Source organism: Myotis nattereri (assembly GCF_964212035.1).
Source record: "Myotis nattereri genome assembly, chromosome: 10".
In the NCBI taxonomy this organism is placed as follows: Eukaryota; Metazoa; Chordata; class Mammalia; order Chiroptera; family Vespertilionidae; genus Myotis; species Myotis nattereri.
The window spans coordinates 48,510,411-48,523,029 of record NC_138085.1 but is presented as its reverse complement, the minus strand read 5'-3'; the positions used below and the strand labels follow the sequence as shown (position 1 = coordinate 48,523,029).

At 39.9% G+C, this 12,619-nt stretch overlaps 1 protein-coding gene across 1 annotated transcript in view; it reads left to right on the top strand.

Moving 5' to 3' along the window:
• The window catches only part of COMMD1 (copper metabolism domain containing 1), an 80,528-nt gene extending 74,269 nt beyond the window's left edge, over positions 1-6,259 (top strand). Inside the window, exons 3-4 of the mRNA XM_081100596.1 lie at positions 3,880-4,013; positions 5,401-6,259. Of these exons, the coding sequence (XP_080956722.1) occupies positions 3,880-3,987 (108 nt within the window). The 3' untranslated portion in view covers positions 3,988-4,013; positions 5,401-6,259. The remainder of the gene's footprint in view (positions 1-3,879; positions 4,014-5,400) is intronic.
• The last annotated feature ends 6,360 nt before the right edge of the window (positions 6,260-12,619 follow it).

Below are 12,619 nucleotides of genomic sequence, written 5' to 3'. Positions count from 1 at the left end.
CAGCATGTTAGAAATTGCCGAAGTTGTATTATAATGCTAAATATGGCCAATAAATTGGGAATAAAGCTTTGTGAAAATTTTGCATGGAAAATAATAAGGATATAGAGCATAGGTTATAGGATTTCTATTTTGTTTTATGTTGAATTTATTCTGAATAATTCTACTCAATAATTCTATTTAATAAATTGTAGTCCTTTTTTATTTTCTTCTTTTTTTTTTTTAGCATTTTATCACTGTAGTATTGTTTTACCAAAGAATGCTTATGGGCCCAGATAAAGAAGTCATCTAAATGGACATCCTACACAAAGAGGTTACTTAGTGTGTAGAAGGGGAAAACAAAACACTTGCTTAATTATTATTATACTAGAGGCCCAGTGTGTGATATCGCGCGAGACCCAGACCCGCTGTGCTGGCTGGACCCAGACCGACTCCCGCGGCGCTAGGCGGGATGTGGGACCCAGAGTCAAGTCCCCACCTACCCGAATGCGCGGTGCCTAGCATGCAGCCCTGCCCACCTGCGGGCGCTTCGCTGCACACACAGCCTCCTGGTGACCAGTCTTTGGTTGGTCTGCGCTATGGAGTCACGGCCACAAGCCTTTTATTAGTATAGATAAATGAATAATCAGTTATATTCTTTGACCCTGATAGGGAATAAGTTTCAGCTAAAACATTAAAGACTTAGGCTTCGCAAGTAAGAGTTTCCTTGTTAGAATGTTAGAGTGGTTACCTGGGAAAGGAGTTCCTTAGGAACCTGTGAAATGTCCTTGTCTGGAAGTCATTAAAGCTAGCTTGATTTTTGTTGTTGGTTTGGGTAGGTTGGCCTCTCAAGGATCGCCTCTTAGAATTTTACAGTTTTTGCACTTGGAGAGACTATTTGAATATTTTGCTTTTGCTTTCTTTTCTAATTTAAAATAATTATTTAAAACCTTGTGTTTAATACAATGCCATATTCAGGTGCTTTGTACTTTCTGCCTCAGGCTTAATAAACATTACCTGCATTTCTAAAGATATTTTTCAAGTGCATTTGATGTACTTTTGGTAGGGCACTCCAGTCAAATGTGAAATTTGAAAAAAGACCCATATGTTAAGCCCCAGGTTAAAGGCTCTTGAATTCCTGATAAGATATTGATAGCATAACTAGATAAAGCTAGGTATTGATAATACAATTTCAGGTTAGCTGTTTCTTCGACTCATGTAGGGTTATATGTCTTTCTAAGACTTTAGTGTTCATTGTTTCAAGGGGTGAGAGGTGAAGGTTGGGAGAGGATAGAAAATATTTATTTTGCTATTTAAAAAAAATATTTTTATTGATTTCAGAGAGGAAAGGAGAATGAGAGAGAGATAGAAACAACAGTGATGAGGGAGAATCATTGATCGGCTGCCTCCTGCACACACTACACTGGGGATCGAGCCCGAAACCCGGACATGTGCCCTGACAGGGAATCAAACTGTGACCTCTTGGTTCATAGGTTGACACTCAACCACCGAGCCACACTGACTTTTGACTTTTCTTTATCTAGCCTGCTGTTTCTCTTCAGTATTTGATTTCCTTTAAAAATAAACTGAGCATGGCTCATTGGTTGAGTGTTGACCTATGAACCAGGAGGTCATGGTTCGATTCCCTGTCAGGGCACATGCCCAGGTTGTGGATTCCATCCCCAAGTGTGGGGTTTGCAGGAGGCAGCTGATCAATGATTCTCTCTCACCACTGATGTTTCTCTCTCTCTCTTTTTCTCCCTTCCTCTCTGAAATCAATAAAAATATATTAAAATAAATAAGCTGAGTTTCAATAATACTTAAGAGAGTTAATAAAAAATAATGTGAATACTAAAACCTACAACAAATTAATGACCCTGATCAGAAAAGATCCTGGCTATTAATAAACTCTGCTTACATATTCCTGTCTCTATGATCATTGTCCTTGATCATCTCTTCCCACATAAATGGAAAACCAGGTGATTTTTCATTGTAACGAACTTTCTCTGAGGTGAAACAGGGAATACATCATCTTTTCTGCCAGTTTCCTAAATATGTATGTTAGACTCTGCTAGTTATTAGTTTCTAGACCATTGGTTCAAAAGCCAGATGTTAAAAAATGTTTTAAAGTCAAGCTAAAGATCTCTCAGTAAAACTGAATGAAGTATAAGAGGCTTTCAAATCTGAGGCCTGTTCTTAATGTAGCCAGCTGAACAGCTTAACTTGCTATAAATTTGCTCCTCCTGAAGCTCAAACACAGCTGGCTTCCTTCTTTATTTTATTTTATTTTTTAATATATTTTATTGATTTTTTACAGAGAGGAAGGGAGAGGGATAGAGAGTTAGAAACATCAGTGAGAGAGAAACATCAATCAGCTGCCTCCTGCACACCCCCTACTGGGGATGTGCCCACAACCAAGGTACATGCCCTTGACCGGAATCAAACCCGGGACCCTTCAGTCCACAGGCCGACGCTCTATCCACTGAGCCAAACCGTTAGGGCTTCCTTCTTTTTTTTTAAATTGGTTTTTGCTTTCAACTAAATGAAAACCTGGTAGTTTCTAAGCTCACATATGATACTATACCCCTCTCCTATTCAAATACATGTTTGAGGAGAAAGTTCCCTTTTGTCAGGGAAAGCTACCTTCCCTTCTTTTGGGAGACTTTCGTCTGAGAGGCCCCTTATTTTCCTCTGCATTCATTTTTCCTGGGGGATTGTTCAGTGCCATCAGTATAAACTCAGCACAGCAGCTTAGCAGCAGCAAAGGTACTTTTTCAAAATCAACTGCTGAAGGTTTTTCTAGCTGATGACAGAATGACTCCTTCCTTCTGAAGAGGCTGTGGTCTTCTTTTACCTGCCACTTTGGGAAATGCCATAGTATTTACAGAGGAAAATGTAGAGAAGATCACTGATCTGTGGTTCTGCCATCAACTGAGAGACAGACAATAGGCATGTCATTTAATATGCCTGGGGCTTCGATTTCATTATCTAAACAATAAGACAGTTGGATTATATGATTCTAATAATTCATACTGCTTTAAAATTACATGACTATTGTTCTTAAGAGTCTTGAACATAGTTACTCTTGGATATATAATTTGCCCTTGTCTCTCAAGACAGTGCAAACCTAGGATTTGTTTAGTTTAGTGCTCATGAAATTTCTGTCACCATACTTCGGAGGCCTTTGTCTTTGATGTCTACCTAATCTAGGGTTGATTGATTGATCCTACCAGTGATTAAAGGAAATGTGTTTGAGGGAAATCTGGGAAGAGCCAGCTTGCAACAAGTAGAAAAGCCCTAGAAATATTTACAGCTGTTTCAAGATCTGGTTATCTTTCAATGATCTGATTGATGTTTCCCAAGCAACTTGGTCACCACTTGTCACAATTTCTAGTATAACCACTTGATCCAAATTAGCCCTAGTCTCAGGGTAACACAGCCAATCCAAATCCTCCTTTTATTTTATACTCCAGGTGCTGTGGAGACAGCATGGACTTTGGAGTTCACAATCTGATTCTGCCTTTTTCTGGTTTTGTGATGCAGGTTAACCTCTCTGTGCCCCAGGGTCATCTATAAAATAGCAATATTTAGTACTTACCTTAAAAATTATTAAGGGATCAAGTATGATGACAGATGAGAAGAGCTTCTCACACACCTCATAATGAGAACATCTGACATTTGAATACCTCTTTACCACTTATGAAACACCTCAGAAAAGTAGTTTGATTTAGGGCATTGTGCTGGATTTGCTGTGCTGGGTAAAATATCATTTAGGGATATAGAGGCTTGAGCCAGGCTTGCTGGGTAAGGGCCCCAGGCCTTTGGAGTTGGGTCATACCAGATTCAGAGCCTTGGCTATCTTGAGAGTCTTTTGTAGCTAAAACACTCTTTTATGTTTTCCAGGAATCTGAATTTCTGTGTTTGGAATTTGATGAGGCCGAGGTCAACCAAGTTCTGAAGAAGCTCTCAGAGGTAGAAGAAAGTATCAGCACACTGATGCAGCCAGCCTAGCTGGAAATGGACTTGTTGAAGCAAAGGTGTTCATGATCTGTTTTTGTTTTTGTTTTTTAATATTATTCACCCATTAGTATTAAATCCTCAAATTCAAATTTGCCTGCCTCTGCTTGCTGGGACTTATTTTTTCCATTTACTCTTACAGTTGTTCTACTGCAAAGGCTCTTATACTTCAGCATGTAGAGGCACTTGTAACAGCATTTTTTTAAAAAAAGGAGGTGTCTAGAACCCTATCCCCAGAGACTTGGATTCAGGTTGGCTGGGGTCAACTTTAGAAACCCATATTATGGTGGTTTGTTCCTGAGTAAGATTTTAGGAATATATACATGATAAATTATACAAGAATTAGAAAACATTTTATACAAACAAATACAAGGCTGACCAAATACTGTGTATCTTGAGCTGAGGCCCAGAGATTTGCTGACCCTTGACAATAAAACCAGAGATGCTTCTGGAACTGATTCAGGTATTTGAATTAGTTCTACCCAAATCTGGGGGATCTGATTTGATCTGAGCTACTGAGAAACATGGGATTTTTTAGAATCTAGAAATAAACGGATCTTATCACAAAGGGACTCCTTCACCCTCAAGTCAGGACTGTGGGAAGAGAAAAATGTCACTGGAGGTAATGTGAGGTTCTTTACCTCAGAAAATTTTACTTGAGTCATCAACTAACACCTCTTCAAGAAAATATCTTCAGCCCAGCCGATGTGGCTCAGTGGTTGAGCATCGGCCCATGTACCAAGAGGTCACTGGTTTGATTCCCAGCCAGGACACATGCCCGGGTTATGGGCTCATTCCCCAGTAGGAGGCAGCCAATCAATGTTCCTCTCTCAGTGATGATGCTTTTATCTCCTTCTCCCTTCTCTCTCTAAAATCAATAAAAACATATTTTAAAAAAAGAAAGAAAATGTCTTTAAAAAAACTAGTGTAAAAACTAGATCCTAGTAGAGAAGTTGTACAAAACACCAAGGTCATTCTAAGAGGAGGAAGCTGTCAACCAGTATATGAAAGCGATGGTCCCTGTTGAATAGGTTTTGTAACCTGATATTGATAAACTTCAGGAACTCAGTTGCCTTTGGGATATAATGTGTTAAAAAAAAATGTAGTTCTCTTGGTCTATGGTTACATCATATATCAGTTCTAATAAGTTTATTCCAGGGCAGGAATAAGTCCTCTTCTGTTAAGCATTTTCTCCTAAATCAATTTGGAGACGTTTTTTAGGAGTTCTTCCCAACACCCATGCTGAAAATACTGGCTTCCTCCCTGATTAAAACCATCCCAGCAGTTAGCAAACAATAACCAGAAGGTTTTAAATGTATCCCCTGTGGACCCTTCAGAAAACATCTTGAAATAGTAGGGTAATGTGGTTTGGCCAACGAACTATTAAAACTTGCTCTCTGTTCCCAGGGCTACCGTCATGTGATCCAGAAGAATTAGATAATGTCTCCTGCTATAAAATGAAGGTCAACAATATTTCACTAGATAATGAGATTCCAGATGTCTTTGGAAGGAAGGACTGTAGCTACCACATTAGTACTAACGTACATTCCGATGAAAGTTTGTGGAAGCCTAAAGGACCAGTCCACAGACCCACAGGGAGAGCTCTGTGTAGATCTCCTATGAGAGCAGCCCCCACAGTGTGGGCATAGGCTTCTTTACTATGTCCCCCAACCACACCGAGGTCGTTGGGGAAACTATTCACATACACCGAGTTGTTCACCATCATTATCATAAAAGAAACTGGTTGTTGAGGTTAACACTAAGCATTTTTTAATGCAAGTGGCTTTGGACAGGGTGTGTTTGCCTATGTTTTATACTTACCAGTGATTGTTTTAGTTCTGATTACTGAAGGTGTATATGTTTATTAGTCTACTAGAGGCCCGATGCACGAAATTCATGTAAGGGGGTTGGCCCTCGCAGCCCTGGCTTCGTCTGGCTTCATCCAGCTTCATCTGGAAAGTCATCTGGAAGGACTTCTGGAAGGACGTCCGGTCTAATTAGCATGCTACCCTTTTATTATTATAGATTGTGAAAATACAGAACATACTAAGAACAGTTAAATGACTCATCATCCTAATCTAGAGAGATAATAGAAAGAAGGCTAGAACTGGGAGAAGAGTTGATGTTCCCTGAATGAATTCCTGGAAGTAGAGCAGACTGTTTTTAAGACTTTAGTAAATGCTGGCAGATTCTTTACAGAAAGGTTATATCAGTTTATATTCCCTCTAAGAAAGTATGAGAATAAAATACTCCTCTTCTTGCCTAATTGGATGTTATCTGTTTTTGTATTTTCTGGGACTAGTTTTTGTAAATTTTTGCAAGGGACACATACTTAAACCAGGACATCTGTCTGGGGAAAGGACCAGGGAAGGAGAAAACTGGCATAAGGGTCCCAGCAGACCCCACCAAGTTTCCTACCTCTGTAATCCTAGGTTAAAACCACTTTATTTTGAGTTCAGGAAATATGCGGCAAAGTAAAAATAATCCTCAGCCTGAATTAGGCCTTGTAGAAATTGTCCTTGCTTAGCAATAAGCACTCTAACTACTTGTCTGTTTAGAAACAGTCCAGGCAAAAGCCAAGAGTTGCTTTCAGAATAAAGTCAGACAGAAACTCCAGACTTCAGTAGTTTCACGTTGATAAGAAGCGAAGGACTGGCCTGATCCTCAGTGCTGGCTTTCCTTGGGAGCTCTGGTTCTTATCAACTCATCAGTGAAGGCTTAAATTCCACCATTTTATCCTCCCCTTTCCTTTATATAACTCTCTCTTTCCCCGGTCTTATTTCAATGATGATTCAAAAAGAATGACAGCATTTTAAAATGTAGTTTAAGTTATTCTCCTGTAAACGAAGAAGGATGAAAAGCCCCTAAATGAAAAGCCAAGGATGACATTAGTACCTGTAATCTAAAGACCTGCCATTAGCTATTAGTTACTGAAGTTCTTTTTTTAGACTTGAGTGAAACTTTGGAATACGGAATATAAATAGAAATTAAATGAAAACAAATGTTAAACAGAATGTTAGAAAGTATTTTTTTGGGGGGGAGGGGGAGGGGAAGTGCACAATAAATATCTAGACCAATAAAGGGACAAGGATATAGAAGGAAGCCTTCTAGAATCAGCTCAGAAATGAGTGGATGTTTTCCTAAAAGAACAGGATGTTGGAAGGATGGGCCTTTGTGGGACAATGGCTACCTTATGATTCTTAGCTGTCCAACTTTCTAATCAAGGTTTTCAAATGTTTTAGATGGTGAATTATTCAGCAGAAGAGAAAACCCAAATAGAACATAATTAGCTTAATTCGAGTTGCAAAGTATATGGTTTTTACCTCAAAAATTGAGAAATAGCAATTTTTATCTAAGTGTAGTGAATTTTCCCTTGTTTGGGATTGGCCGTAATTGTCTCTCATAGCATCACAACTCTATACTGGACTGAGCTAGCCTTTGTTACAAAGGAACCTGCCTAAGCCTGCTTCTTGTCAGATAATGGTACCAAGTGACCTAAGTTACAAGTTCACTACATATCCTATCAGAATAAAATACTAAACCTATACATGAGCAGGTAGCAAAATATGGGTATTTATATCATATACTCACCAAGGACTATAATTAGGCCTTTTGTTTCTTTTTTTTTTTTTTACCTGTTCTCAGCTAGTTTTGTTTGCTACTGGTGTTGGGTTTAAAGTTTTGTTGATTCACAGGATGCAGGCTGGGAGAAATGAAAAGGGGGATAATAAGGATTTGATAGCATAACTAGAATAAGAGATTAAACTGTTAGTTTAAAAGAAATTTAGACTGAAAGGTGAAAGTAATTAAAATCTTTAATGCTGTTATTATACTCTTTTTATGTTAAAAATAAAAATAAATTTGGGGACTTCATATGATTCATATTCTGGATATTTTTAGAACTGTGATAAAGATTTGGCACTGATCTCAGAATGATTGATTTTCAGGCTTTGGTAGAAGCTATTTTATTGTCTTGTGAAAATGGAGAAACATCTGGACAGACAGGGCAGAGGACTTGCACTAGGCCATGGTCAGAAAGAGACGTCAGGGTACCGTCCTCCAGCTCCATGTTCTACCTGCCAGGCCCCCCAAAAGAATAATGCGTACTTGTAAAAAATGTCTATGTCCTTGCTCATTGTGTTTAGATGATGACAGTTCCTACAGTGATGATTTTGTATGCATGTGTGACCTTGGGGGACTTGCAACCTGCATTCATGTAAACCTGTCTCAGTGCAGAGGTTGCTGATGCTTTTAGTAAAGTCTGATGCTGTTCCCGATGGCCTTGGCCTCACTGTCCATCTCTGGGTGCCATGTGCAAGATGACTCTGCTGTCATACAGGGCTTCCTGGCCATCCGCAGCACCCAAGTAGGCAGCAGTTTATCATGATCCTACCTGGACAACCATGACCCAAGCTTGCTAAATATAGCATCATTCTTACCAATTAATTCATTTTAACAATGTTTCTAGTAAAGTCTGTAACAGCTACTTCCTCACTATTACGGTTTTCTCCACATGGTCTACCTACAATGCTATAATACAGAGATAATTTTTTTTACATTTTAATTATAAAGGTAATACATACTCATTAAAATTATTAATAATTATTTAATAAATCAGTACAGAACAGTATGGAGCAAAAATGAGTCTCCCTTATCTTCTGCTTAAAAAATAACAACAAACGGTTGCTGTTGACAGTTTGGTATGTTTCCTTCCAGACACTTTCTATGCATACAGAAATACGTGTGTGTGTATGCGTATTTAAACATGTGGATGTGTGTGCATATATATTTATATAGTTATATGTTCAGGTATATCTTCAAAGTGTCATGTTAGTGGTTCTTAACTTTTGTATGACACTTTATGTCTTAAAGAATCCAGTAAAAGCATGGATTCTGTTTCCCTTCCCCCCAAAACACACACACACACACACACACACACACACACTCACTGAATTTTTCACTGTGTCAGGAGTTTCTAGAATTCCCTGACAGCATTCTGTGACCACCTCTTCCTGCTCCTTATAGAACCAGGGGCAACCTAGGAAATAGCAACACTTTATTTATTTTTTTATTTTTTAAAATATATTTTATTGATTTTGTACAGAGAGGAAGGATAGGGATAGAGAGTTAGAAACATCGATGAGATTCTCCGAAACCAAGATGGCGTTATAGGTTAACGCCGGAGATTGCTGCCTCGAACAACCACTTCAAAAAACAACTAAAAGACGGAACGGACATCATCCAGAACCACAGGAAGGCTGGCTGAGTGGAAATTCTACAACTAGGAGGAAAGAGAATATCATACCCAGACTCAGAGGAGGCGCAGTTCTGAAGTGAAATACTAAGGTGTGGAGTGCACGCGGAGCGGGCTGGAGGCAGAGGGCGCGGTTGTTGTTTTCAATCGGGAGGGAGTTTCAGACTCTGAGCTCCAGATCTGGGTGAGTCTCTAGGGACCCAGACTCAAACGGGAGAAGCGGGACTGTCTGGCTTCGGTCGGAACTTGAAGGCAGCTTTCTCTCCGAGGTTTGCAGCGGTTGCTGGGACTCTGTGAGGCAGAGCCCCTAGGGACGGAACTGAGAGTAGCCATAACTGCTCGCTCCGGCCCGTCCTGTAGATCCCCAGGGACCCACCCCGCCCAAGCCCTGCGCAGAGCCATTTGCCAGATAGCCTCAGGCAAACGCTAGATTAGCACCGCCCTAGAGATCCAGCACAGAAGCTCTCCCACTACAGACACAGCGGACTCTCATAGCCAGTTAGCCTGGAGGTCAAATCACCCCCGGTATTGCCAACAACAATCAAGGCTTAACTACAACAAGACTGTGCACAAAGACCACTAGGGGATGCACCAAGAAAGCATAAAAAATGCGGAGACAAACAGGACAAAACTGTCAATGGAGGATATTGAGTTCAGAACCACACTTTTAAGGTCTCTTAAGAACTGTCTAGAAGCCGCTGATAAATATAGTGAGAGCCTCAAGAAATCTAATGAGACCCTCGATGTTATGATAAAGAACCAACTAGAAATAAAGCATACACGGACTGAAATAACGAATACTATACAGACTCCCAACAGCAGACCAGAGGAGCGCAAGAATCAAGGCAAAGATTTGAAATGCGAAGAAGCAAAAAACACCCAACCGGAAAAGCAAAATGAAAAAAGAATCCGAAAATACGAAGATAGTGTAAGGAGCCCCTGGGACAGCTTCAAGCGTACCAACATCAGAATTATAGGGGTGCCAGAAGATGAGAGAGAGCAAGATATTGAAAACCTATTTGAAGAAATAATGACAGAAAACTTCTCCCACCTGGTGAAAGAAATAGACTTACAGGTCCAGGAAGCGCAGAGAACCCCAAACAAAAGGAATCCAAAGAGGACCACACCAAGACACATCATAATTAAAATGCCAAGAGCAAAAGACAAAGAGAGAATCTTAAAAACAGCAAGAGAAAGAAACTCAGTTACCTACAAGGGAATACCCATACGACTGTCAGCTGATTTCTCAACAGAAACTTTGCAGGCCAGAAGGGAATGGCAAGAAATATTCAAAGTGATGAATACCAAGAACCTACAACCAAGATTACTTTATCCAGCAAAGCTATCATTCAGAACTGAAGGTCAGATAAAGAGCTTCACAGATAAGGAAAAGCTAAAGGAGTTCATCACCACCAAACCAGTATTATATGAAATGCTGAAAGGTATCCTTTAAGAAGAGGAAGAAGAAGAAAAAGGTAAAGATACAAATTATGAACAACAAACACGCATCTATCAACAAGTGAATCTAAGAATCAAGTGAATAAATAATCTGGTGATCATAATAGAATCAGGGACATAGAAAGGGAATGGACTGACTATTCTTGGGGGGGAAAGGGGTGTGGGAGATGCGGGAAGAGACTGGACAAAAATCGTGCACCTATGGATGAGGACAGTGGGTGGGGAGTGAGGGCGGAGGGTGGGGTAGGAACTGGGAGGAGGGGAGTTATGGGGGGGAAAAAGAGGAACAAATGTAATCTGAACAATAAAGATTTAATTAAAATAAATAAATAAATAAATAAAAATTTAAAAAAGAAAAAGAAACATCGATGAGAGAGAAACATTGATCAGCTGCCTCCTGCACACCCCCTACTGGGGATGTACCCGCAACCAAGGTACATGCCTTTGACCAAAATCGAACCTGGGACCCTTTAGTCCTCAGGCCGATGCGCTATCCAATGGGCCAAACCAGTTAGGGCTAGCAACACTTTATAATGTATTTGGAGGATGTTATTATTCATAGCAGAAACCTAATGAACTCACATACTCAGGGTGCTCTTAGTTGAATTTTCTGGTCAACAGAATCTATCACAAAATCTTTTTTATCACAAAACCTTGAGTTAAAAACTTGACAAAAAGTCTAAGTTCACTTTCCTACGCGCCAATCCAGGGATTCTCCGACCTCATCCCTTTGTGCCTGCTGAACTTTCACAGCTGCCATTACAGCAGGTACAACTTGTCAGTGCAAGTACCCCTTCTCTGCCATCTGTTTCCTCCAGGACTGTGAACTCCTTGAGGGTAGGGAGCTCATCTCACACATCTTTATCCTTTCTCCTCCCCCTGATTGCAAATGTCTCTATCACTGTGCATGAGGTGAGCATCGGAGAGATAGGATGATTGAGTTGGGTATTAATCAAATGATGGTTTCCATGTAAGTGGGGGATAAAGGAAGCATCAGATCTAGATTTGTATCACAGCTCTCCACAGGGCCCTGGCTGTGTGACCTCAGTTTAGTTTTCTCATCTGAAAATAGGGATGATAAATCTAATTCACAGGGCAGGTACTACGAACGGAGTAAATAGGATTTAGGAGATAATCTAAAAGACATCTTTTAAAGACCCAAGGGCTCTTCAACTTGGGTTAAGTCCTAGCTCCTTTATTTACTAGTTTGCAACCTTGGGCAACTTATTTAACATTTTCGTGCCTCAGCTTCTTCAGTTATAAAAAAAAATAAGGTGATAATGCAGTAGTGCATACCACAGTAGGATACTGGGGAAATAAAATGAGTTGGTGTGTGGGAAATAATATCTGCACGGAGTTAGCCATTTATAAATGTTTGCTGCGGCTGCTGCTATTGTCATCATTACTGCTGTTAGGAACCGTCTCCTTAGGAAACTGAAACCAGTAGCCATGAAGCAGTTTACGAGCAGTACAAGTCACTAGCCAAGTAGATTGCTAAATGGAATGGTGTAAGCTACAGCTGCTGTGAGAGTTTCAGCATAGACAAAGGTCAGAGGGGCCGGAGTCATCAGAAAAGGTTTTACGTCAAAGCTTATTTCTTCTTCCCCCCTCCAGTTTTTACAAAGAATTTATTTTCCAATTATAATTGACATAAAACATTATACTAGTTTCAAATGTACAACATAGTGATTAGATATTTATATATCTTATGAAGTGACTCCCTCCCCCAAAGAATTCTAGTGTCCATCTGATACCATACATCATTTTTACAGTATTTTAAGCAAAAGCTTTTAAAATCAGATGAGCTTGTGAAGGATAGAGGGGTATGTCTTTGGATCTGGAGGTAGAAAAGGAACACATTTCCAGAAATGAGTGGGGTCACCCTTCTTCATGGAAGGGCCTCTCTTTTCTCTT